Source organism: Phallusia mammillata, chromosome 5 (assembly GCF_965637545.1).
Source record: "Phallusia mammillata chromosome 5, kaPhaMamm4.hap1.1, whole genome shotgun sequence".
NCBI classification, from domain to species: Eukaryota; Metazoa; Chordata; class Ascidiacea; order Phlebobranchia; family Ascidiidae; genus Phallusia; species Phallusia mammillata.
Genome location: NC_137256.1, coordinates 7,645,467 through 7,671,650, shown reverse-complemented (window position 1 = coordinate 7,671,650; position 26,184 = coordinate 7,645,467). Strand labels below are relative to the sequence as shown.

The 26,184-nt window shown below is 37.1% G+C and overlaps 1 protein-coding gene and 3 long non-coding RNA genes across 7 annotated transcripts in view; 2 read left to right on the top strand and 2 right to left on the bottom strand.

Moving 5' to 3' along the window:
* Positions 1-15,468, top strand: part of LOC145229977 (uncharacterized) — a 49,109-nt gene extending 33,641 nt beyond the window's left edge. The window contains exon 3 of the long non-coding RNA XR_013860525.1: positions 15,420-15,468. This is a non-coding gene — a long non-coding RNA (uncharacterized LOC145229977). The remainder of the gene's footprint in view (positions 1-15,419) is intronic.
* Positions 4,809-6,401, top strand: LOC145230698 (uncharacterized). Its single transcript, XR_013860735.1, has 2 exons — positions 4,809-5,235; positions 5,477-6,401. It is a non-coding gene; the product is annotated as an uncharacterized LOC145230698 (long non-coding RNA).
* LOC145230683 (uncharacterized) lies at positions 8,656-10,316 on the bottom strand. Its single transcript, XR_013860725.1, has 2 exons — positions 9,821-10,316; positions 8,656-9,579 (listed from the first exon to the last, which is right to left on the bottom strand). It is a non-coding gene; the product is annotated as an uncharacterized LOC145230683 (long non-coding RNA).
* Positions 10,855-26,170, bottom strand: LOC145229972 (uncharacterized). Of its 4 annotated transcripts, XM_080095324.1 has the most exons (31): positions 25,677-26,170; positions 25,088-25,216; positions 24,905-25,013; positions 24,418-24,563; positions 24,057-24,186; positions 23,771-23,876; positions 23,466-23,530; positions 23,225-23,402; positions 22,775-22,839; positions 22,605-22,704; positions 22,106-22,202; positions 21,696-21,812; positions 20,979-21,061; positions 20,803-20,907; positions 20,244-20,372; positions 19,621-19,678; positions 19,063-19,208; positions 18,475-18,678; positions 17,687-17,853; positions 17,405-17,501; positions 16,895-17,019; positions 16,100-16,253; positions 15,427-15,557; positions 14,887-15,023; positions 14,428-14,495; positions 14,177-14,306; positions 13,607-13,733; positions 13,069-13,178; positions 12,150-12,346; positions 11,269-11,413; positions 10,855-11,006 (listed from the first exon to the last, which is right to left on the bottom strand). In XM_080095324.1, exons 5-31 carry the CDS (start codon positions 24,161-24,163, stop codon positions 10,936-10,938), a joined length of 3,219 nt encoding a protein of 1,072 aa, XP_079951450.1. In that variant the 5' UTR covers positions 24,164-24,186; positions 24,418-24,563; positions 24,905-25,013; positions 25,088-25,216; positions 25,677-26,170; the 3' UTR covers positions 10,855-10,935. The 4 variants fall into 4 exon arrangements, with proteins under 4 accessions (XP_079951450.1, XP_079951447.1, XP_079951449.1 ...); XM_080095321.1 differs by having other exon boundaries at positions 10,941-11,413; XM_080095323.1 differs by having other exon boundaries at positions 10,941-11,413; positions 12,150-12,343.
* Between the last annotated feature and the right edge of the window lie 14 nt (positions 26,171-26,184).

The window sequence follows — 26,184 nt, the reverse complement described above, 5'->3', positions numbered from 1 at the left end:
CACATTTGTAAATGCGCAAATTGAGAGAACGTGACCCCCAAAAATCAAAAAAGGACTTAGTTTGTAAATTCCAGCAAGTAATTTCTTTAGAACCAAAGGCCTATAAAACAGAGTACAAACTTTTTCTACACACGAAAAAGCTTTTGAAAACTAGGTCTGCAAACAACACTGGTAGAATCAGATGTATAAGACTAAAGCATTGCTTAAGGAAGGCCTAAAACTAGCAGAAGTCAATCCATTACCGTATCTCGTACTGCTCCAGTAATCACCGCCATAACACGAGATTGTCATCACCTTTTCCGGCTGTCCCACTTTCCCGTCAAAAACCAACACCCGTGCTTTTACTCTTTACCCTTCTTGGAGTCGCGCCAATGTCATTTGTCTTACCAATAAGGGTGACTGTATTTTTGCAGCAATATTTTACCCAGTTTTGCGGGTGTGTGTGTTTCTGCAGGGGTGACAGACAACCGACCATTAGTTTCCGGTTTGTTTTTATCCCAAAAGGGGATAGTCGAAGCAGCTCCCCTTTTTACCCATCTCACGTGTCTGTCAAACCCCAGACTGACCTCTTAACGAAATGTTATTGTGGTGCGAGTTTAAAGAGTTTAAAAGCCTGACCCCTTTGCATGACAGCGCGCTAATGTAATCGAATTTACGGCTAAAAAAGTCTGTAAAAGTTTACGTAGCTGCTTGAGGTCGTTAAATGTTGTCTCTGGTTTGTTTATTTACGACTTACATGTGAAATTTAAGCTGCGCAACCGCACACCAAGAAATGACCTCAGCTTTTGTATTTTCACAACATTTGGTAAGTTTAAGTGCAAGTTCGTTTTGACAGAAATGCCCCCACATGGAACCTGGGTACATGACCCATCTGTGTGCCAACAAACTAGTTTGTGGCCCTGAAACGGAACCAGCTGGTCACGAAAAGCTTACAGCACGCTGGGACTTAATCTTGCGCCCATTCGTCGTGTGGCAGATGGGCCAACGACGATGTGTTGACAATAAACAACTGTAATGTGTTGCCAACAGAAATCGTCTTGTCACGAATGACCGCTTAGGCGAGTGGCTTGGCAGGTACATCTTAAAATTGGGCATTAAATCTTGAGAGCATCACGCTTTGGCCACTACTAAATGTCACTGGAGTAATTTGTAAATGAATAAACGTCAAAGTTCAAAAACGTTTCTGTACGTGGAATACGATCAGACAGATGATCACTGTGCACAAGACATTTGAATAGCGAATGCCAAATAAGAGTTAACCTTAAGCATGTATTGTATTTTGTTACATGCAAATGTGTTGTTGGTCACCATGTCTGACCATGTTCTCTGTAAATATTCATTTTTTTCTCGGTAAATATCCATTCTGTTCCACTATGCCAGTGGTTCCCAACCTTTTTTGTTACATTCCGTCCTTCGCCCATTTTCGAACTATTCACTCCTCCCCATAAGAAGAAAAACAAACATAACATTAAAAATTAAAGCATTTTGAAATAGACCTTATAATTAGGGATGTCCATTCAGAATCCTTTACCAAATGTGAACCGGGTCCAAATTATAATAATACATAATAATGTAAAAACAAAAAATTCTGTAACATTTTCAATGTAATTTTTTTGTAGGTTTTATGAAATTCCTCCCCTGAACTCATAAAATTCCTCCCAAGGGAGGAATTCCTCCCCGGTTGGGAACCATTGCACTATGCGTTCATTTTTGTTATTAATTGACCAATATATACAATATTCCGGGAATTAAACATAAAAAGAGAAAATTAAGATGTCAAAGCAAAAGCGGACTTGCCATTTCATGCTTTGGAACGCCTTTTGGTATTTCTTTTTAAAAATTTACCTCAGAGGAATCAGTCTCATTATGTTGCCCCAGAAATATAGCCCTAAAATAACTGAACCCAGTGGCTTCAAGCGTTTATTTCCTGTGCATATTGCTTTACAACCATTTTACCTAAATTCGACTGAAGGTCTAACACAGAGGTCAAGGACTTGTAAGGACCAAATGGCCCCACATGAAGGGAAAGGGATCAGTATGTTTTCATAACAAAACATTATTTCGAGCTATTTAGCCGTGTTATTTTGACTCGGTGCGCGTGCGTAACGTGCTGAAAGGAAGCAACTGGTGGCACTGAAATAACACACGGTATAAGCTGAATGCTACTGAATGACATGAAAAACCGGTTTCCAAAAAAAGTTCGTGAAGTCTGCCCTGACCTGGGTAGCAATATTGGTGTTTGGTTGAAATAGTAGCTTTTTCTAAAAAATGTTTTTTTCTGAGAATGCTATACATTGCATTGCGAGATAATTTTGTTTCTGTCTGATTAGCACAAGAATTTTTCTAACATTGCCTATGTTGAGATGGATCTTTATTCATGAAGTGGTCTCAATTCATTCATTTGACCCAGGTTTTAAAAACTATGAAACTGTTTGTTGTGTGCTTTTTGCAAACTTGTTTAAAAATAAATAAAAAATGCAAGTGATATAAGGACCTAAAAACCAAAACGCAAATATCATTTATATTCAAATATATTCACGGAATTGTAGATTTAAAAAATGTTGTAAGAACTGTAGTGTGTGGCTTTTATTGCTAAAGTTAATCAACGGTTAGTTTGGATCCTAATACAAATAGCGGTTTTTTCTTTGGACGTAAACTCTTTCAAAACTCACTCCACCCGATCTCATTTACATACAACGTCGGCCAAAAAACGTAGCAAAACACGCCTGTAATTAACTTAACATGTCAACGTTAAACAATTCAACCTTTCATTGTAGCACTTACACACCCATAGGCTGTTTCTAGCTAAATTATAAAAACTAACAACATTTTTGAGCAAATCATGATCACCCATTGTGAAGGTCAGTCACGACCGTGAATCAGTCATGATATTTCACATGACTGAGCACAAAATGCCGGTGTCGTGATTGATCGCTCTCGACGCACTTTGGACTATTGAATTTTGACTGTGAATAAATCGGTGTTGACATCACGATTTTAGCCTAAACGTGTTTGCAGCGCTGCCAAGTTGGCATTTTGTTTCCCCACGAAAAGTTTTGTCAAATCAGGTTTTCGAAACGTAATGAAACTGTTTGGGTGAAATTGCAACTGTTTGGCTTGTATGGCCGTTTTTTATCGAAAGTCAGGTTGTTTGACAAGCTCATTTTTCAATCTCCAGATCTTGGTAAAAAAGCAAATGCAACAAAGAATAAGCATTTATTTGATTTATCCTCATTTTACACCAGTCATATTTATGTGCGTATCTTGTAAAGTTAGACTGTAGAAATTGTGCAAACAGCAAGTGTTTCATTTTTGTTCGTTTTTGTGTGTATAAAGGACTGTTTTAAATCAGTTGTTTTCATAATACCATCTTGGCCATGCAAGTAAAACACATGCCTTTGAAAAAGTTTTTTTTTTTGGTCAGGTGCCCATTTTATCATTTGTGGTTGGTTTATGGATATTTTTAAATCGTATTAGAATAAATCTTGCACATGTTTGCTCAATATATTACAAGTTAAAGTCGTCAGGGAGCCTTTGCTGTTCAGTCTTGTTGCAAACATGCTTACAATGTACAATGTGTGTTGTCACTTCCGCAAAGCCAAGCGTTGGTTTTAAGCAGCACTTCATTCGATTGCAGCGTACACAGTCATCACGATCTGCATCGCGCAGTTTGGCTGGCCAACAACCGGTTTAAGTCGCTTTTACCCGGGTCACCGCACTAAACTGACGTAAACTGAGCACGATTTTTCGGCCAAACATTTTTGTACAGTGTAACCCCGTAGCGTCATGTAGCGGATATAAATTTGTGTCCGGCGTAATAGATATGTTTTTTAAATGAGTTTAGTCACACTTTTTGTTGTTTGTGACTATCTAGTCTAGAATCGTACACGACATGCAAAAACAGTCGCATTTTTTATGCTAAAAGTGTTAAATTGTGGTTTTTGCTTTCCGACTGCAGGGTAATTTTCACCAACGTTGACTCTATCATTTAGTTTTGTTTATTGTTGAGATGTTGAACCGCTTTGAAACTGTCTTCTCTGAAGTTTTCATGAATGTTTTAGGGTACCTTGACACATTTTTAAGATTACAAAGGACCAAGCGATGTGAAAATTTGGTTTTAAAGTCAAACTTTCTGTTTAACGTAGCACGAAGTTTGGATTTTGCAGGACTTGTTCTGAAGTTTGGGGTACAATCTGTGTCCGGAAATAATATTCCGAAACCATTACAATGTCTGGACTTTTAGCGTGTTGTATGGTAGAGTAGATGTCAAAGTGTGCGAAGTGCCCTTCTGCTAATTAAGAAACAACTTGCTTTATTAACTTGTGTTTAAGTTGGTAGATGTGACAACATGTTATAAGGCTTATACTGTATAAGCCAACGGTATTTGTCGAAACTGTCAACAATTTTGTTCACTCGGATATGGTGACCATAGTTTAATGCAAAATTGATATCGTTAGCATTAGACACCTGGTTCTACGCACCTGTGGGTAAACCTGACCTTTTTAAAGCCCACTGATCAAGTACATTTCAGATTTAAATATTTCCTGTTCTGCAAGCAACACCTTTTGTGTGCAGCAATGCGTGTCGACCTAGACACGTGATTATAGGTTTCCCGCCCAGGTCACGTGTGTCCTTGACCTTCTATTCTCAAACTTTCTTTGATCGTTTGGCGTTTCAGCTACAAGCAAAGCTATCAATCCAAAAGTGTGACACATCTTTTTATCCCACGTGTTTACGTTTCCCCTTGCCTTTAACGATGCGCAACCAAGCGTATCGAGGTCTTTAAAGGGTGACTGGCAATATTCACCCGATTCGTCAACAAGTGCCCGATTAAAAGCGCTTGTGTTATGAAAAAATCCCCGTTTCTTATCGGGCGGTGTTATAATTTTAGAACATGTGTTATAACACAGCCCGATTTTATCGGCAAGGGTAGTGAAGCAATAAATTTATTTTTTATTGAAAAATATTATATTTTCTTTGGAAATAATCGCAGGTGAAATGGGTTTTACATGAAATTGGCAGTTAAATGTGAACTGTTGTGACAAAAGCAAACGTATTTTAAGCAGTGAAATAGCATCTAATAGGCATCCATGTTCTGATAACAAATGGAGTAATGAAAAGTGACAGTTCAGGGTGGGGGAAGCATTTCTAGTGCTTCATGAAGCAAACTAGGGCCTAACACACTATCAAATAAAGGACTTGGGACATTGGATTTAAAAAGCAATGATACATGTGGTAAGTGGTTGTCAATTGTCATGATATGCTTGTCATTCTCAACTGTTTCTATTATTTTAGCAGATGGTAATTTGTTATCTTTTTAGGCATGTTTAAAAATATGGTAGCTCATCTCTAGTGTGATCCTGGTTTTGTAAAACATTGGCTTTCTATCTACTGGCCTAACTCAAGCATTTTTGTGTAAACTCCTACTTGTCAAATTAAATGTTGCATACACTTTTTCTTTTATTTTTTGTTGCAGTTCAACATCTGGAAACTGAATAGAAGCAGAAAAAATCAGCAGAATCATTTCAAAGGTAATTCAAGATTGCCTTGGACTACATGGAAGAAAGTAATTGATGGTGGAAGAATGGTGTGGGTGAAATGAGCTCTCTGAAGTGTCAGCTAAATCATTGATGCATACAAAATGCTTCTTGCCTCACTTGCAGGGGAACATTTTATTTTAAGATATTCACCACACACTTCAGTTTTACATGAATCAAATCGAAATATGTCTGTTTTTTGCCAATGTACTACCCGAAGGCAGGTTTATTTAACAATTCTTGTGCCCAATTTAAAGCAAACTTGTTATGTTAGATGTGTTCAATGATTTGTTGGTATTATTTTAATCTCTTACCCAAATTAAGGCAAACTTGTTGTGTTGGTTAGATGTGTTTAAACATTTGTTGATATTAACGCTGTCTTATCTACATGACATAATCATGGCGTCGTTAAAAAAGCATCTTTTGGATAAATATTTATACATTTTCACTTTGATGTAGACTCTTTCAGTAAAAGTGATTCATTAGACAGGAATGAAAAATATTATTTTTGACCAGTAATCGCTATGATAGCTTGTTTGCCAGGATTGTTTGATACAACCTCATCTTTCACATGGTAGCTTGTTTAATTTTATTTCAGTAACTCGCAACACATTGCATTTTCAGCTGTACAATGTTGTTTCACCTTTTTTGTTTCTCAGTCTGTTTACTTGATGACCCCTTTTTAGTGTACTCATTGTAAATGCAGGTTTTTGCTTGATAAATCAATCTTCTAATTATTTATCCTCTTCACATTTATTTCTTCTTTCATATAACTGTGGCACCCAATATGAGTATGTTATTGTGTGGAAATTGGGTTTATGAGGTGCTTCATTTTTTTTTTCATTAATAAAATGTTGCCCTTAACTGTGCTTTTGTTATTTTATCATTTTAAGTGCTAGTCTTAACTGGTTCAAAATCACAAAGGGCTTGATGTAAACAAAAACGGTTTTCACAGGTCAACTCTAAACTACATCTAGTAAACGCATAAAAAATATCTTTAGAATCTAACCACCACATGATAAATGAGAGGCGTACATCATAAGCGAACGAAGGGCATGACCGCTTAAAAATGATTTTTTGCGCTGACGACCCTTGTAGCATATACAGGCTCCAGATCACAAGCGGTTTAAGTTAAATAAAAACGGTTTTCACAGGTCAACTCTAAAATACATCTAGTAAACGCATAAAAAATATCTTTAGAATCTAACCACCATATCATAAATGAGAGGCGTACATCATAAGCGAACGAAGGGCATGACCGCTTTAAAATGATTTTTTGCGCTGACGACCCTTGTAGAATATACAGGCTCCAGATCACAAACGGATTAAGTTAAATGAAAACGGTTTTCACAGGTCAACTCTAAAATACATCTAGTAAACACATACCAAATATCTTTAGAATCTAACCACCACATCATAAATGAGAGGCGTACATCATAAGCGAACGAAGGGCATGGCCGCTTAAAAATGATTTTTTGCGCTGACGACCCTTGTAGAATATACAGGCTCCAGATCACAAACGGATTAAGATAAATGAAAATGTTTTTCACAGGTCAACTCTAAAATACATCTAATAAACACATACCAAATATCTTTAGAATCTAACCACCATATCATAAATGAAAGGCGTACATCATAAGCGAACGAAGGGCATGACCGCTTTAAAATCATTTTATGGGCAGACGACCTTTGCAGCATATACAGGCTCCAGATCACAAACGGTTTAAGGTAAACAAAAACGGTTTTCACAGGTCAACTCTAAAATACATCTAATAAACACATACCAAATATCTTTAGAATCTAACCACCACATCATAAATGAGAGGCGTACATCATAAGCGAACGAAGGGCATGACCGCTTTAAAATAATTTTATGCGCTGTCGACTCAGCAGCATGTAGGCTACAGGCTCCAGAATACAAACGACATAAAGTATTGAAAACGTTTTTCGCAGGTTAACTTTAAACTAGACCTACGTCGAGTGAACGCATGCAAAATATCAATCAATTCCTATCATTACCCTAAAATCAAGAGGCGCTCATCATCACTCTACGTTGAGATTGTATATACTACACGCTACAAGAAATTTACATGCTATAGGCCTACATGAAATCGACAGCACTAGCGGTCGTGCCCTGTGCTCGCTTATGATGTACGCCTCTTGTTTTTGATGTTCTTCTTATAAGATAAAGATATTTGGTATGTGTTTACTAGATGTATTTTAGAGTTGACCTGTGAAAAACATTTTCATTTACCTTTAACCGTTTGTGATCTGGAGCCTGTATATGCTACAAGGGTCGTCAGCGCGAAAATTCATTTTAAAGCGGTCATGCCCTTCGTTCGCTTATGATGTACGCCTTTCATTTATGATATGGTGGTTAGATTCTAAAGATATTAGGTATGTGTTTATTAGATGTATTTTAGAGTTGACCTGTGAAAAACATTTTCATTTATCTTAATCCGTTTGTGATCTGGAGCCTGTATATTCTACAAGGGTCGTCAGCGCAAAAAATCATTTTAAAGCGGTCATGCCCTTCGTTCGCTTATGATGTACGCCTCTCATTTATGATATGGTGGTTAGATTCTAAAGATATTTTTTATGCGTTTACTAGATGTATTTTAGAGTTGACCTGTGAAAACCGTTTTCATTTATCTTAATCCGTTTGTGATCTGGAGCCTGTATATTCTACAATGGTGGTCAGCGCAAAAAATCATTTTAAAGCGGTCATGCCCTTCGTTCGCTTATGATGTACGCCTCTCATTTATGATATGGTGGTTAGATTCTAAAGATATTTTTTATGCGTTTACTAGATGTATTTTAGAGTTGACCTGTGAAAACCGTTTTCATTTATCTTAATCCGTTTGTGATCTGGAGCCTGTATATTCTACAAGGGTCGTCAGCGCGAAAAATCATTTTTAAGCGGTCATGCCCTTCATTCGCTTATGATGTACGCCTCTCATTTATCATGTGGTGGTTAGATTCTAAAGATATTTTTTATGCGTTTACTAGATGTAGTTTAGAGTTGACCTGTGAAAACCGTTTTTGTTTACATCAAGCCCTTTGTGATTTTAAACCAGTTAAGACTAGCACTTAAAATGATAAAATAACAAACGCACAGTTAAGGGCAACATTTTATTAATGAAAAAAATGAAGCACCTCATAAACCCAATTTCCACACAATAACATACTCATATTGGGTGCCACAGTTATATGAAAGAAGAAATAAATGTGAAGAGGATAAATAATTAGAAGATTGATTTATCAAGCAAAAACCTGCATTTACAATGAGTACACTGAAAAGGGGTCATCAAGTAAACAGACTGAGAAACAAAAAAGGTGAAACAACATTGTACAGCTGAAAATGCAATGTGTTGCGAGTTACTGAAATAAAATTAAACAAGCTACCATGTGAAAGATGAGGTTGTATCAAACAATCCTGGCAAACAAGCTATCATAGCGATTACTGGTCAAAAATAATAGTTTTTCATTCCTGTCTAATGAATCACTTTTACTGAAAGAGTCTACATCAAAGTGAAAATGTATAAATATTTATCCAAAAGATGCTTTTTTAACGACACCATGATTATGTCATGTAGATAAGACAGCGTTAATACCAACAAATGTTTAAACACATCTAACCAACACAACAAGTTTGCCTTAATTTGGGTACGAGATTAAAATAACACCAACAAATCATTGAACACATCTAACATAACAAGTTTGCTTTAAATTGGGCACAAGAATTGTTAAATAAACCTGCCTTCGGGTAGTACATTGGCAAAAAACACACATATTTCGATTTGATTCATGTAAAACTGAAGTGTGTGGTGAATATCTTAAAATAAAATGTTCCCCTGCAAGTGAGGCAAGAAGCATTTTGTATGCATCAATGATTTAGCTGACACTTCAGAGAGCTCATTTCACCCACACCATTCTTCCACCATCAATTACTTTCTTCCATGTTGTCCAAGGCAATCTTGAATTACCTTTGGAATGATTCTGCTGCTTTTTTCTGCTTCTATTCAGATTTCCAGATGTTGAACTGCAACAAAAAATAAAAGAAAAAGTGTATGCAACATTTAATTTGACAAGTAGGAGTTTACACAAAAATGCTTGAGTTAGGCCAGTAGATAGAAAGCCAATGTTTTACAAAACCAGGATCACACTAGAGATGAGCTACCATATTTTTAAACATGCCTAAAAAGATAACAAATTACCATCTGCTAAAATAATAGAAACAGTTGAGAATGACAAGCATATCATGACAATTGAAAACCACTTACCACATGTATCATTGCTTTTTAAATCCAATGTCCCAATTCCTTCATTTGATAGTGTGTTAGGCCCTAGTTTGCTTCATAAAGCACTAGAAATGCTTCCCTCACCCTGAACTGTCACTTTTCATTACTCCATTTGTTATCAGAACATGGATGCCTATTAGATACAACAACCTTGGCCCATTTTGTATTTTACAGTTTACAATCGAGGAGAATCTGGTACTGCTGCTATTTCACTGCTTAAAATGCGTTTGCTTTTGTCACAACAGTTCACATTTAACTGCCAATTTCATGTAAAACCCATTTCACCTGCGATTATTTCCAAAGAAAATATAATATTTTTCAATAAAAAATAAATTTATTGCTTCACTACCCTTGCCGATAAAATCGGGCTGTGTTATAACACATGTTCTAAAATTATAACACCGCCCGATAAGAAACGGGGATTTTTTCATAACACAAGCGCTTTTAATCGGGCACTTGTTGACGAATCGGGTGCAATATTACTCAATGCTTTTTCATTTTTTCATTTTGTGCTTTTAAATATAGGCTGCTTATATACTACAACTTATTTAACTAGTTTTTTCACACTTTGAATCAAGACAAATGGTAAAATCTTAATTTTCTGGCCTTAATTTTGAAAAACGCCATTTGGTTGTGGTCAAAGTAAAAAAGTATTGCATGGCTTTCACGTAATAAGATCTAAAATGTGTCACTTTATTGGCTCTTCCAACTAAAAAGGTTCTACTTTAAAGCTATCAATATCATTGCTCTATATTTTTAATGAACCTGAAAAGGTAGTTGTGTTGATACACCGGTATAGGGCGGGATTAGGTTTTGACCCGAAAAAGGGGCACTTAAATTCTTGAGGACCAGCGAAAAATTAAACCCGCACATCAATAACCAACGGCTGTTAAACTGTCATCGATAAATTGGAGCCAAGTTGCCTCGTATTAGGGTCAAAGGTTACGAGGGTGTTGCACTGATGTGAGTTAACATTTTTTTCTGTTGCTGTTGACAAACAACCACATTTTTTTGGATATATACACTATGTTTTATTGCACAAGACAAAAACGACAACATCAGGCTAAGAATAATACATATTTGTTAACAGATATTGTTTACGTGATACAAATTAAATTGCAGTTAAAGGCCTTAAATCCAATTGGTGAGTTTTCAACAATGTTTATCCCTAAAAAAAATGTAATAAGGCATTACGTATTTTCATTAGTCACAGAAATGCATACAGCATCCTCTTAAAAAGCCCGTATCGAATCAAATAACCATTCCTAGGGCTACGCAACACAAAATTGCATCTAAATGGTAAATAACTAACACATAGAGCTACTCATATATATGGGACGAACCTCCCTCACTCCAACTGTCGTCACAAAACGATGAGCTCAAACCGCTCGATAATGCGTCATAGTAGTGACTTGGCTCAGAAAACTCACCGGGAGGGGCAATAGCCGATGACGTCACCGTGTCGTCATATGAGCTGTCCGGGACGTCATGACCCCCAAACTTGGTTGAGATTGTCCAATCAGAAGCGTGGATGCCAGGGATTGATAGAGTACCACTTGCGAGTGAAGAGTGGGACTGCAAAATTAAATTTCCATGGTGTATTTTTAGTTGAAAAGACCAACAATTTTTGGTCAGAATTTGTAACACATTGGATAAAGCAGTGGCGTATAATTAACCCTATATTTTAAAAGGGGAAAAGAGGCGCTATGGTTTCTGGCCCCGAATATACCGATGATACAAAACTTTACAAAAGTATACGGGTATGGGCAGTGGTGGGATTCAAATTTTTTGTCAGCCGGTTCTATTAAAAGGGTCATATTTTTCAGCCGGTTCTGTTACAAAAAGTCTATTGACAGTAACCAGTAATGCCAATCGGTTCGCCGATCTCATAAAATTTCGTGTGACGCTTCTATAGAACCGACGCGAACCGGCTGAATCCCACCACCGGGTATAGGATTGGACAACTTCTAACCTTAACAGTGGAAATTGACCAAATACATAGAATAGATATGAAAAAAATCCTTTTTACAAGCACAACTTTTCAGTTTTCGGAAGTTGACGCTTTGCTATTGAACCTCCATTAAGATTTTATTTTACTAAATTTTACCAATTCTTTTGATGTAAAATACCCCAATCTTTTGATGTAAAATACCCCCCAAATGTAAATAATGCACTTTTATGCCTAAAATAGGTTGCAAATAGTCTTAAACTATCATTACAGTCAATGTAATCAACGCAAAGCTCTTTAATAATAACATACAGTTAGAAACGAATTTTAATTGAACTATGATTCACTAAACGAAGTGATTACCTGCATCGAACTTAGGTTGGTGCGGGCAAAGTTTTGACGCAGAATGTCGGCACGAGTGGTAGTTTGTGGTAAATCGCGGTCGACAATAGTTGTTGTTTCCTCTTGTGGAATGAGAGGTAACGGAACAGGTAGAGTCACGTGTTCCGCAGTGTAATTGCCGGTTTCGCTTGAATGGTCACGTTTTTCGCTCTGTTCTGCTGCGGGCGGAAATGGGAGAAGGTCAAAAACGTCATCAGCTAAGATAGTTTGGTAAAAATTGCGACACTTGACAGTTTAATTATGTTTTTGCGGTAAAATGAGTGCTTGATACGCAATAACACCGCGGTACATTCTTTAGAAACTTTCATAGACAGGTTATTTCTAAAGTATTCGGAAATTTAAAACATTTAGGAGAGCAAAATAGTCACTTTTCGATTTTTTCCATATGTCGAAGGTACATTCTTTTCGGGACTCGCGCCCTACCAACTGAGCTAAACAGGCTTAGTGGTGAACCCTCCGAAAGTCGAATCACAAGCACCGTTGCCTGCCTTGTATGCTGCACATATGTCAGCTAATTCGCAGTAGGGGATCTCCAGGTCTTTAATGACCGTGCGTACTGATTTATGAATGAGTATGCCATGATCGCTGGTCTGCATGAACGCTTTAGGGCTGATCCCAGTATGAATGCATTTATTATATCGCGTTTTTAATCTGTATGCCACTAACCAAAAAATTCCTACACCAAAAGTGCATGGAGGAGAAAACACAGCTTTATAAGAGAAACACAATTTACAAAATGCGATTCGCCGTAATCACAGGCCTTAAGAAGTCAACCAGCCACAGACACGTCAAAGCAATTGAATCGCAATCACAAAAATGCGTAAATTGGCGCAATCACACGCAATATAACGCCGCAACACACAGTGATGGCAAATTTCACCTGGACTTTGGACTTCATTTAACAATCCGCTAGCGGCGCTGGAGCGACCACTGTCTAAGTCACGTGACACTGAATCTTCGGGTTTCTTTTCGCTTACCACAATTGTACTCCTGTAAAAAAACTCTTGTATTGAAAAGTCGAAATGTCACCGCTAACCGAACCAAACCAAACCGGGTTTCAAATTGATTAGAATTCAAGTGTATTATCCCTACCCGTAATAACCATATTAAAAGCAAAAAGACTTTGGCAAGCGATTTACATTCCTGAAAAACTCATGTAGTAACATATCAATTTGAAAAACACAGAAAACTCTGCATCTAGCACCCAATTTGTAGGGGTTAGTGTAATATTTGTTTCTCAAATAGGGTATGGTATGATACTAACCGTTTGCAACCCAATTTTAAAATACGTAAAAAATAAAGAGATTTTTTCAATACGGCTGAGGTAATGTGTTTAAAGCACTGAATTGAAACAATGAAGGCCTGCTGGATTTTAAGCTTGATCACAACTATGCAATATTCCAATGACAAATCTGCACCTGTATGGCGCGGCTGCTTGTTTTTCGTCTTTAGGCTTGACAGTCTTTCCACACAAGTTGCAAGTGTGTAGGGCGTGTTTCATTGTCGACTCGCGAATTCGTTTTTCTAGCTCTGCTTTTTTATCACCTACATATGTACGGATTTTAAGGTTGCAAAAAAATTCGAAATTTCTCAAGTGTTTAGAAATAGTGTCCAAAAGTGCTTTTACTTTATAGAATAGTTATAATTAAAAAGAAGTTCAGATAATCTGTACGAACCAATCGGTAAACCATGGTTGGAAAATACGCGGCCTTAAGGCGGCTTGCGGCCGTTAGGACTAATAAGTGCAGCATTTAATAAAGTTAAATGTTAACTTTTTGAAAAAGCCCTATAAGCCTAATGATAAAATGTCAATAAACATAGTCATTGTGGCCTATGCGAGGGCACTGCATGGTAATCTAAACCAAATGGTTCCCACCTATGTGGGTTAAACCAACATGTGCATTGATATAAAAGTTGCCGAACAAAAAAAGAAGAAAAGAACGAATGGCAACCACAGTTATTATACGACAACAAATAAAGTTAATGACCAGGGTCAAGCGCGTTGGGGTTTCCATGGTTACTCCATTCCTTGAATTTCCAAACCTCCCAACCTCCTTCCCACTTGGTAAACTCGTCTTCAAGAAGATCCAACGTTTTTCGATTTTCTCTTCGATTTTCCTAATACAGAAAAAAATACCTTTGATTGTGGCAGAGCGTAAGAAAAGTTTCTAATTGATATTTACAAACGGAAAAACTGCGGCGCCGGATTTATATGTGGATGTGTAGAAACTGAACTTACCTTAAATTCATATTTCCTCGCCTTTCCGACCATTCCGCTGACTCCTCCAAACCTTACCCAGGCAATTTCTGCAATTAATATTAAGTTAGCTTAAATTTGGAAGTATGTGTTCGTAGGATTCTGTGTTGCTCAAACATAGAGCTAAAATGTTTCCGATATATGTTTTAATATTTCCATGATATCTAGTATGGATATTAGGCTCTACCCTAGTATATTTAGTATATTGTAAGGCTCAATGGCACAATACTAAGATAACAATAGTATGTTCATTTTATTTATCAACGCGATAAACCAAGCAACCACATGACACAAGTTCTTCACAAAATAAAAAAACAATCCTTCAAAATGTCTTTTAAGATACCATATGCTTTGGATTTTTACTTTCGGAACCTTAAACCATTATCAAAGTTGCTTAAACTGCCCAGTAATTGCTGAAATATTTATCTTTTTACAACCCACCCGCGATGCATATGAAGACACCAATGGAACATCCAATAATAAGGAAGACATACATCCCGATGAAGGCTTTGATATCAAGTTGGTTTTCCAACGTCTTTGCCACATTGGTGTCCTCGCACGCCGACTCAAGCGAAAACCTGCCACAGCGTATAACCTGACGTCACATGCTTATGACATACGTTGTAAAGTCATATAAGAATGAAACTTTATGGATGTTCTTAAACATAGAAATACCGCTAAGATATGTTAACAGTTTGTACTGTACAATTCTCTCAGGTGTTATAGCTTCTAATTTCTGTTAAGATCATAGACTTTTAGTTGGTAATTTGTTTTTGTTGATTTTATTTGCCATTAACCGAAAGTCGTGAAAATATAGTTTTCCAGGTTTTATTGTGTGTGAATTTGATTTTTTAACTAAACATTTTACCAAAAACCAAACATTTTATCATCAACCAAAAACAAATTTAACAAAAAAACAAAAACGCTGGGATTCAATAATGGTCCATATTTTACTGGTGAAATCATTTTTTCAGATGTTACCATTTCTCTTCCAACATGGAAAGAGTTCCGCGGTCCCTGAGCTTTGCAATGTGGTCGTTAAACAGGGGAATCACCAGCGATCCTTTCGGGAACGGAAGAGCAAACTGATACTGGTAGAAGCCAGAACCAACCTGCAATCAAATAAAGACGTTGGTAAACACATATGTAGTGGCTAATCCAGTTTAACTTTTGTGAGTCCAAAAATATACGTTTTGGGTTAAAAAGTTTCGTTTCGGGTATCTTTTGCATGCACATACGTGCAAGTTGGCATTTTTTATGTGTAAAGGGCATGGGCCTTGGATTCTTGTCTACACGAATGTACGTACACAAGCTCTAAAAAAATAGTACAGTAAACTACGGTTAAACCGGATTCGGCTAATCCAGATCTTCGCCTAATTCGGACAAAACTCGACAAATCGACATCGGTTAATTCGAAACTTCGTCTAATCCGGACAATTTTTTAGGTCCGAACGGGTCTGGAATACCCGAAGTTTACTTCATTAATATAAAACATTGGTTCTTAACCAGGATGGCACGCCACCCGTTGGTATAAAACATGCAATACTTCAATCTTATTAGCCTTAACCGGAGTTGACTGAAGTTTGACATTTGACAGTATATAAGTGATGTTAAATTTCATGTATGTTGCAAATTTTACTTCAGCTAAAGCCACCTTGTCAAACTGGCAGGAAGTCGCAAGAGCTTCTACAGCAGTTTCAAACGAAGCCATGAGATAGAAATTTCCTGCGAGAATTTTGTCGAATGCATCTTGGTGGGAATAAAACACCGATCCGTTCCATTCCTTTTTCAGGTAGTTGTAAAGCAACCTAGAGTAAATAAATGTAGTTACGGGAAATTTAGCATTCTGTTGTGAAAAAAAACATGAAAAGTGTTAGTTCATGATTTCTACATTAGTAAACGTTAGGCGTTTAAGCTCCAAATGAATTGAATGACCTGAATCAATTAAACAGTGGTCCCAACATTTTTTTTAACTAAAGACGCTTTCTTGAATATCAAATTTATCAAGTCTGTGGACCCCATGTACAATAAACTCTTATTAAATCTTTCTTTGTATTATTTACATTTTTCATTCACCAACCCCTTGAAACCATCTCATGGACCCCAGGTTGAGAAACACTTAATTTCAATAGAATTAAGAGCACTTACTGTTCAAAAGCTAAAGACGTCGTACGTTTACATAAACGGTGGAGTAATATTTCCATGGAAAACACACACAAAGGTTTCTTCACGACGAAACCAATTCAATTACAAAAATACCCTAAAGCTTCCACCCATTCGACATGAGCGTCAAAAGCACAACTTTAATTTCCAAAAAAGTCCGCGCCACTCAGAAATACAAAAGCGTTCAATCGAAACCTCGCCAAATGAAACTGAAACTTATTTCATTAAGGCTGGCTTAGGCTTAATACCATACGCTCTGTTTGTGCATATAATTCTTAGTACTTACGTGTAGGGTCTTTCTTTTGCATCTGGAAGGAAGAGAGTTAGCATTGGATTGTCGTACATAATCCCGTATGCAAACTCCTTCTGACTTGCTAGTTCGTCCAAAGTTTCGATTCCTCCTTTGTTTCCCTAAATTCAATATAGCTTTGTCGCATTCAGGTTGTAACAATTTTAAGCCTAAACATTTCCAAACTTTAATTTAAGGTTTAGTTCTAGTACTTTTGACATAGCTATATTCGCGGACTGAATGAAAATGTAATGCAATGTAAACATTTTGTAAAAATTCGTATAACTCGATGTGGTAGCAGACTCGTGGACAACCTTTCAACGAAACCATTTATGTCCTTGGATTTCAACAAAGAAAAAATGGTTTATTCAAAATCAAGTTATTAATTGGGTCATACAAATATTGTCAAGCAAAAACAAATGTGGCCAAGATTTGAAGGCACCGAAATATAAAACACAACTAGCAAGAAAAACTGAAATGTTTGACCTCAAACCATTCTCAAATTACCTGCGTCATAAACAATGTCATGTTAGCGGTGTAAGCTGTGATTATTGTGAGACCGAAAAACCACCAAGTTCCTGTCAACATTTTAGCTGCTTTCGATCTGCAAATAGTTACAGTAGATATCTATGAATTAAAATCTTATTTTTCAAAAAACCTTTGTTTTCCATTTTAAAAACCTACAGTTATAAATTGTTCTTACCTTTCAAAACGTTCGAAAACAATGGCCTTACAAATATAGTTTAGTTGAGTTAAGTGCCCACAAAACAAGTGAAGATATTTACTTGCCTTGGTACAATGTCAACACCTTGTTGGACAATTGATGAAAAGTTGAACCACAAGCTATTTAGCACCCCCAAGTGGTCAGACGGCTCAGAATCCGGTCCGAAAGATGCCGCTATTTTCAAATATTCGTACGGATTTTTTGTGTTTATCCATGCCAAGAACAAGGAAACCTGTAAGCGATCAAAACAACAATTAAAATGTGAGGGTTGTTATTATTAACCTTAGATATTTCGACGGAATAAACAAAATTTGTTGTCTAGAGCAGTGTTTTTCAACCGTTTAATGCTTACTTTACACTAACTAACTGATAATGGGTTGGCTTGCGGTACACGTTGCTGACCAAAAACACAAGAAAGTGCAAACAAATTAATTTGCATATTTAATGTAATGGAAACGACTTGGGTTTACGCGGTCCCGGCCCGAACCTTTTCTTCAATATGTCTAAATACATCCTAAACTTGAATCATGGTTCGCCAGGCCTGTTAAAGGCGTCTTATCAGCCGGTCACCACGCGTATATACCCACATAAGGCAAGCCACAGGGTAGAAAAATCTGCGGTGGGATTCGAAATTACGACACAAATGTGGCCGAGTGTAGCCAGGCCAAAATCAAGTCAATTTCATTTAACCTTACGAATAAAGCCCGCCCGAACCCGACCCAAAATTCTCTACCCGACTTGCAACCTTATTTCATAGTTTTATCATAGGAAAATTAGCTAAACTGCGCCACATTTGATGATAAAAATATGCCAGACCTCCTTGCAATCCCCCATTATTGTATTATTTTCTCACCAAAATAAAACAACTCCACAGATAAATCCAACTTTCTTCATGGAAGGGCGTCATGAATTGCCAGATGTCTATAGATTGAGTTTTCTCCAATCGTTGTGTGAGTAAGAACATCGAGGGCTGCTGGAGAGCGAGAGAGAGGTCGACTGTCTCGGCTCGACCCATTCTACCGCCACGGATACTTTTGGTGTGAAGAAAAAAGTCGCACTAAAACATAAACATTTTCAGGTAGGTTGGTGAAAAAAACCCAACTGTGCATTTTGGTTACAAAGTTAAAGAATTGTTTAAAAAACGTCTTGTAGTCTAGTATCCTTAACTTTGACATTAGCTGTTAACACATATTTTGCACTATAGTTAAGTGACGCATCCTTTTCTTTAACCCTGTGCTGTATCTCAAAACTTGATCCCGGCCCTATTTTGACGGCAATTTTACCACTTTTCGGGCCCTATTCGAGTAATGTTTTTCACTAAAATGAAATCAAAAGTAAAGTCATGTTGAAGAGAGGCCTAAATTTGCTTTACACAGAAATTACAACAAAAAGTATGTATACTGTCCGTGCATCTAGTTACAACAAAATGTTTTATTTTTACCGAGTCGTTTTCAAACATGTTGTACATTGCTGCTTCTAGTTCTTCAGCAGTTAAGCGATGTTGTGAGTTAAAGTCTGGATGCATCACCATCTCGTAAGTGAAATTCATTGATGTGCTCAAGTGGGTTAAAACCTCAAACAAGTAACCTAAATAACAAGATATTAAATCAGACCAAAACAATCCGAAAAATCACCAAGCTGGTAATAGTTGCGCAGCGTTAAAAAGGTTAAGAATACATTTGGTGAACTGTGACCAAACACGCTGCAGTCACACCGTAATGCTTACAAAAAATGGTTTTGGTGCACTGTTATAGTAAACACGACTAAGGAAAAACTCGATATACAAGGCATAGACCTATACTAAAGCTGCGGTACTGAACGAACTATCATTAAATCAATCAAGTATACTTTCCCGGAAAAAATCACATCTATAACACTTTTAAAACTTTTGTGTTTGGCCTTAGAATCTAAATGCAGTTAGGTTTTAAAATGGTTTCGTTTAGTGTTGTAACGACGTTTTTTGATAACTGGTTATAAAGATGATGTAAAAAAAACTTGCCTTCAAATTTCAGTTCTCCGGTTTTGGGGTCGCTTTCCCAACTTAACCACGGAGGTTGCTGTAAAAATGTAAACGTTCCATATCATGCCATTAGTTATCTTATAAATTTGTAACTCAACCGAACTTCCAGGTCATAAGGTACAATATTCATGTTGCAATTCAAAACCCAGTGTATAAACTGTATTGAAAACTGTATTGAATTGAATTGTATTGATGTAAAGAACAGTAATCACCGGAAAACTGCTACTGTAGGTGGATTTCAGATCAAACTATGATTTTATCTCTAAAATGCTCACGGTTAGGACTATTAGGGTCGGGGTAAGGTATAAGCATTCAAAATGCAATAAAACTAGCAATAAAACTTAATTTCTAATGTAACATTTTCAAAAACTAACATCCTAACCCTACCCCTCTTCAGGTGCTAAATAAATAATTCAGCTCTTTGCGCCACCTATCGAAAATTAGCTAAATGTGGGTCTGTCGTGAGGTATGGTGTTAGTATAGCTCTACTCGAAGTTATAAACAAACTATATGAAAATTATAACATAAAATTAACATTCGGAATTTCTAAAATTGACAGGTGTCACCATAAACAGCAAACAGCCCCTTATAAGGTCACTCACCCACACAGCGCACACAAGAAGTGGTCTCTGTGGCAACTGTATGTCGGTCACTGAGAAAGGTGAATAGGTGATGTTAAGTGACGCCTGGTTACCATTGAACACTCCAGCTATAATGATTTCCTCCGTTTTCTACATGTAAGTAGTTTAATGTCAATAGAGAAAGACTTTAGGTGTACAGTAAACCTTGGTTAAACCAGGTTCCGTTAATTAGGATCTTCGCCTAATTCGGACAAACTTGAGGTTCTAATAATTAGTAATGTAAGGCTTCAACTAACCGACATCGGTTAATCTAGATCTTCGTCCAATCCGGACAAATGTTTGGTCCAAACGGGTCCAGATTAACCGAAGTTTACTGTACATGAATTTTGTCTCTAGTTTTAATAAGAGTGTTAACATGTTTATTGCAGTTTTATCCAACGAACCTTGTTTGAAAGTAAGATAAGTTTGTGGTGTATTCGATTTAGGAATGATTTGTTTTGTACGGTGCACAAAAAAAAACATCCCATACCTTCTTGTTCAGTTTAGACAAACATAACCAATAAAGACTAAAGACAATCACCTTTGACTTCGACCTTGATATGACCTCTGTGATTAAAATTGAGTTGGCATGTGTGATTTCAGTATGGCGCAGAAAATCCTTACTGCATGAACCTTCTTTGTAGATCTACAACAAAATAAATAGGCATTTTCTTTAAATAACACTGCAAAAAATGTCCTAATAGACGCTTGACTTACCCATTCGTAGTAAGTCGGTGCGTTTGCACATAGTCCAGCGTTGGATTCGTATTGAAGTGCAAGTGTCGTTTCTTCAGCTGAACCTGTAGGAACAACATGTTCTATAAGTAAACAACATTACCAAATTTTGAAATACTGCGTCGCTATAAGGACATGTGTTTTATGTAAAATAAGCCAATTCTGTCACAATGTTTTTGAGTTAAGATGGACATAAATTCTTAACTGGGTCTGAAGCGTTTGTGTAGACCAGCGATCACGACACACTGATATATAAATCATACTACGACAGGCCCATTAAAGGCGTTCTATCGAATCAGTCGGTCACCGAGCATTCCCATTAGGCAAAATGGCTTAGACACGTTTTAATAGCAGAGATTCTGCTAAATCCTGACAAGTGTTCTAGTCAGGACGGGTTTTGGTAAAAGAACTACCTAATTTGACTTAAATGGAGCCCCTGGCAAAACTATCTACAAGGTAATAACAACCATTAACTGTGAGGCAGTCCCTATTTGAACGTCAGCTATTTTTAGGTGCTCGGTACCACAGAGCTGTAAGTCGGGGTGTGCTTTTCGAGTCTCGTTCGGGTTTGAGTTTGAATGATACGGGCCTAATTCGGGTTTTGTTTTGAAAAATAATCCTGTTGAAATCGGGTTCGGGTTCGGACACCAATTTAAGGCCAGATTACAACTCCGGATTCGTAGTACTGACTGAACTAACCTGTGATGTAACTTGACATCGTTGTAGGCCATTTGAATGTAGGGCACTTAATAAAGTCGCTGTCCTGAAAGTCTGAAACTTGGCGTTTTGAACGTTGCCGTTTATCCTGATCCGCAACTAAAAAATAAATATTTTTTTCAGGTATATTATTTGACATAAAATCCACAAAAAGATGTAGCACTATAGTTTGAATATGACGCTATGTGGAGAAATTTTGCGGTTGTGTAACTAGTTCAAATTTTGCCTACCGTATTTTAATCAGTAAAGAAGAAGACACTTCGTTGACAAAAAATATAACAGCTATACTTTTTGGGCACAAAGAAAATATACACATAAGATCAACAAATTCCACGCGGTCCAATTATCCAGTCCAAGAGCGCGTAGGGCAGGCCAAGTTAAATTAGATTTACCTCTGGCTACAAGCGTCTGCAAACTTTCGACTTGCACTAAATGTTTTCTTTCTTCCATCGAAGTGTAAGGTTCTCCTTGGGTCAAAATTTTCGATATCTAAGGAATGCGAGAAGATAGAAGATTGAAACGTATACAGTTTGTGAATATGAAACATGTACAGTTCTTGTCAAACAGTTCCTGAGCCCACTCTACAAAGGTGCGCTCAGGAATAACGGAATGTTATGCGAGATAATCTTTTCATAATTGAATTGATTTTTTTTCCAAATTCAAATCAATATTGCGTTTCGAAAATTATTCTTCATAGATGCACTAATTTGGGGTTAAAAAGTTTAGGAATCACTGGTAAAAGGTAGGCGCTTGAGCAATTATGCAGTGCTTGTTATTGCTCAAAGTGTCCCTTAGACTTAGAGTATGCACGAGAAGCTAATGTGTATGCGCAAACACATGAAACTAAAAGGAAAGATAAAGCTAAAAAAATTCAGCAGCAAAATCGCTTACCCTTTGACAAACTGTGTCCCGCCCCATGTTAACCTCGCACGCGTCGCTAGGTGGCACTGTTTGCGTCGGTTCTGCAGGTACCGATCGCTTTTCAAAAGACCTGAATGCAAAAGAGTGTAACCATCTAGTGCGGGTGTTTACTGTAAAATGGGGCTATGGATCACAGTTACCTTGAGTTAGTGCGTGGTGTCACTAAGCTGTAGTTTATTTCATGTGGCAACGGTGCACAAAGTTTCTGGAACACATAAGAACTGGAATTAATCGATTTAACTGTGTCAAACTGACGATCACTGTTTGTTTTAAGTATAACTCTGAACGTGGAAACAGAATCAGTCGAGAAACACTTAAGAATATTTTCACTGACGATGCTAACAGGCGAAATATATATTGTTAAGTTCTTAACGACTGATTCTATTTCCTTAATTTGGAACCTGTTTCCACACTAAGACATAAAAACTGGTGTTTGCAAATCATTAATCAGTATTAACGCCATATTAAAGCGACAAAATGAACGTTGTACATTGTTTGCCATTTCTCAATAAGTGGTCAATGGTATGTATGATATCGGTAACAAAACTTGTCTATTTTTGCTTTCTATGTTATTTCAAAATATACGCTACTTGTCCACTTTCATCCATGGCGCCGCAGTTCTTCAACTGACAGGCCTGGAAAAGATTTTCCACCGCTAGACGCGCCAATGCCTTGATGACGTCATTGTAAACAATGTCGGAAGTGACGTTGATTCCAGATGCAGCGTATTTCGTCATCAGGCCTCGCACCAGCGGAGTGATGACGGGGCTAAAAAGAATGCTGTGCCCTAATTCAACTATTTTTTTGTGGCAAATGTAAAATCTGACCAACCTGGACAGAAAAGTCATTCTCACACCGCTTCGTGAAATGTCAAGAAATTCGTCTGGATCTACAAACTTAAATGGAAAATGTTTTGTAATAAGAGTGGACAAATTGCCCATACAAAACTTATGTCTAAAAACTAAGTCTGCAGACTGTGGTGCTTAATTTTGAGAAAAAAAATTGAGAGAATTTTACCCTCTATGTAAAAAAATCATAATTTATGTGGAAATGTCATGTCATTGACAGGCTCGATAATACCATGTTAGGATAATTACCGACTTCTGTCTTTGATTGTATGCTTCCATCGTACTTACCACATTTGGAATAAACCAATGGAAGTTCGCTGTAGCGAGTTGCTTTTTCTGTGCGATTTGAATGATCCTTTTTGCACTTATTGTTGGGCTGCTGAGAATGTACGCTCTGTAGAATAAATCACCAAAAAAGTGAGTTTAAAAACAGACCGATTGGCTTTTTAAATTTAGATTTAAACGTTAAATGCATAAATTGAAATACCATGTTGACTGTCTTTGACTTTTTGTAAAATTGATAAATTAAACAAATTAGTACATATTGCCAATAAAAAAACTGCAGTATACTTACCGCAGGCCTTCTTTTCTTGCAAGTTTCATTGTCTTTACAAGTGATTCTTCATTTCCATTCGCTTCATACGCGATAATTTCGATTCCTTGTTCACTGGCATATTGCATGTCCGCGAAAGAAAATTGGATTTCTAGGGCATTGGAATTGGGACAAAGAAACAGAAATCAAACACACACAATAAAACGCATGACTTATACTAGAATGAATAAATTTTATTGGTTCACTACAACAGCCGTTGAAAGATAACAAGCGGCTTAATTGAAGTAATAAAAAGAACAACAGCTATTTTTTATATTGTTAGGCAGTTTGAATAAAAACGCATTTCCAGGCATTTTATACTGTGGCATTTACTTTTGCTTACCGTTGCTTTCCTCTTCAAACACAATGGCTTTGTTCCATCCGTACAGCCTGGCAGTAGTCGATAAAGCCGAAATAAGCGAGAAACTTGGTGGGAACAAATACGTGATACTGCCGCTTTCATCATCACGTTCACAGGAGTCCACAGTTCTGCAAAGACAGTTTCTTATCGAAACTAGACCAAAAACCGCGATAAATTAAAAACAAGCCAAAAATTAGCCCATTTTAACTGCTTGCAAAGGCTCGTGCATGTAAAAAATGGCCTTTTTAACAATCCGCAACCAGTTATATCTCCTAATTCGATGTTAGAAACAAGCCCAATTGGGCGGGAAAATCGCCACCCTAGCAACACTACTGCAATTGGCATGAAAGACACAGATTGCGTTATAAATTGTCTGCATTATTTTTTGTGACACGATCTAATTATTGTACTAATTGGTAATGATATCTTGAGAGTTCCTACACTAAACTATAGATATAGAAGCTCAAACCTGGCAATTGAATATATTGGAATAAGCTTCTTTATAGTGGTGATGTTTCCGCATTCCAATTTACTTGCTACTGACAAAAGAGCTGTGAAATCCTCGTTCAAAACGGCATCTGAAACTCACAACAAAAATGCTTCACTTTTACTAACAAGCCATACTGAACAGTAAGCATATATTAATTCTGACCTGATAGGTTTTGATATTTCGAAGTGAAAATTTGTTCGGTCGTAATAACAGTTTCTGGCTTCCTTGTGTTCCTAATGTCGGTTTCAACCAAATCGGCTAGAGGTGCAGAAGCAGAGTCGTACAAAATACCTGAAAAGAAACAATATCGGTCATGAAATGATTGGCTTCACATTTGCAAGCGATGTTACCAAAAAGATAAACAAACGCTTTTAGACAAGACGATGTAAAAAGTTTTATAAAAACCAAATATTGTGGCTACAAACAAGGCAACCGTATCTTCCCATCAAAAAAAACTGTGCAGTGTAATTTTAAAACATGTTCATGTAATAGGACATTTTTCCTTAGCACACATTGTGACAACTTTTTATGCCATCTTACCAATTTTCATTTTCACTTCACTTGAAACGGCTGTGCAAAACAGCAAAATCGTAAAAAATAACTGAAATGCTTTCATATTTACAGCAAAGCATGGGCTTGACAGCTTCGCGACCTTGCGGCTAAATCTGTTAGCCAGTATTTGTTGTACACCGTTAAAGTTTGGAATAATGGCGAAATATGTAACCCATGGCGGTATCTAGGCGTCACTAACCTTACTTGGAATTTGATTTCGTGCTTGACCGCGTATGAATGGAAATATTACATGATTAAATACCTGTAACAAAGGTATCTGTAAATGGAAAGGTAACTAACAAACAAAACGGATTGATTTTGATTTACATTAGCACTGTGGAAGGGTTTGTTTAGGAATCAAGCGATACATTTGACAAATAAAAACAAGCGAACATTTGAAAATAGAAATCCTAAAAAGGGCGTTACGGGTTATGTAACCCGTTCTGCTACGTAATAATAAAACAGTGAAGCATCGCGAGTTTTAAATCGGAAAACCGGCACGCCGAGAAAACAAAAGCACCGGCAGTACGCGCGCCTTGTTATCGACCTACTTTTGAGCTCCTCGGAGATCAGCTGTTCGTGTTTACGCATTTTTTCCCACGGGCGCGAAAGCTTCCTTGTTAAATGGCCGTCGCAGGCGCTGATTGGTCGAAAGCTCGATGTTACGTAACGCGGCAAATTCGACCGGATTTTTTTCTTTCGCGCGA

Bases quoted from the DNA above. Each gene is read 5' to 3' on its own strand.
- LOC145229972 (XM_080095321.1), bottom strand. From the start codon at position 24,163: ATGCAATATGCCAGTGAACAAGGAATCGAAATTATCGCGTATGAAGCG. The intron at 22,203-22,604 runs GTAAGCGATTTT...CGCATTCCTTAG, and splicing joins GGGACACAGTTTGTCAAAGG to ATATCGAAAATTTTGACCCA. The intron at 14,496-14,886 runs GTGGGTTGTAAA...TATTAATTGCAG, and splicing joins TGTCTTCATATGCATCGCGG to AAATTGCCTGGGTAAGGTTT.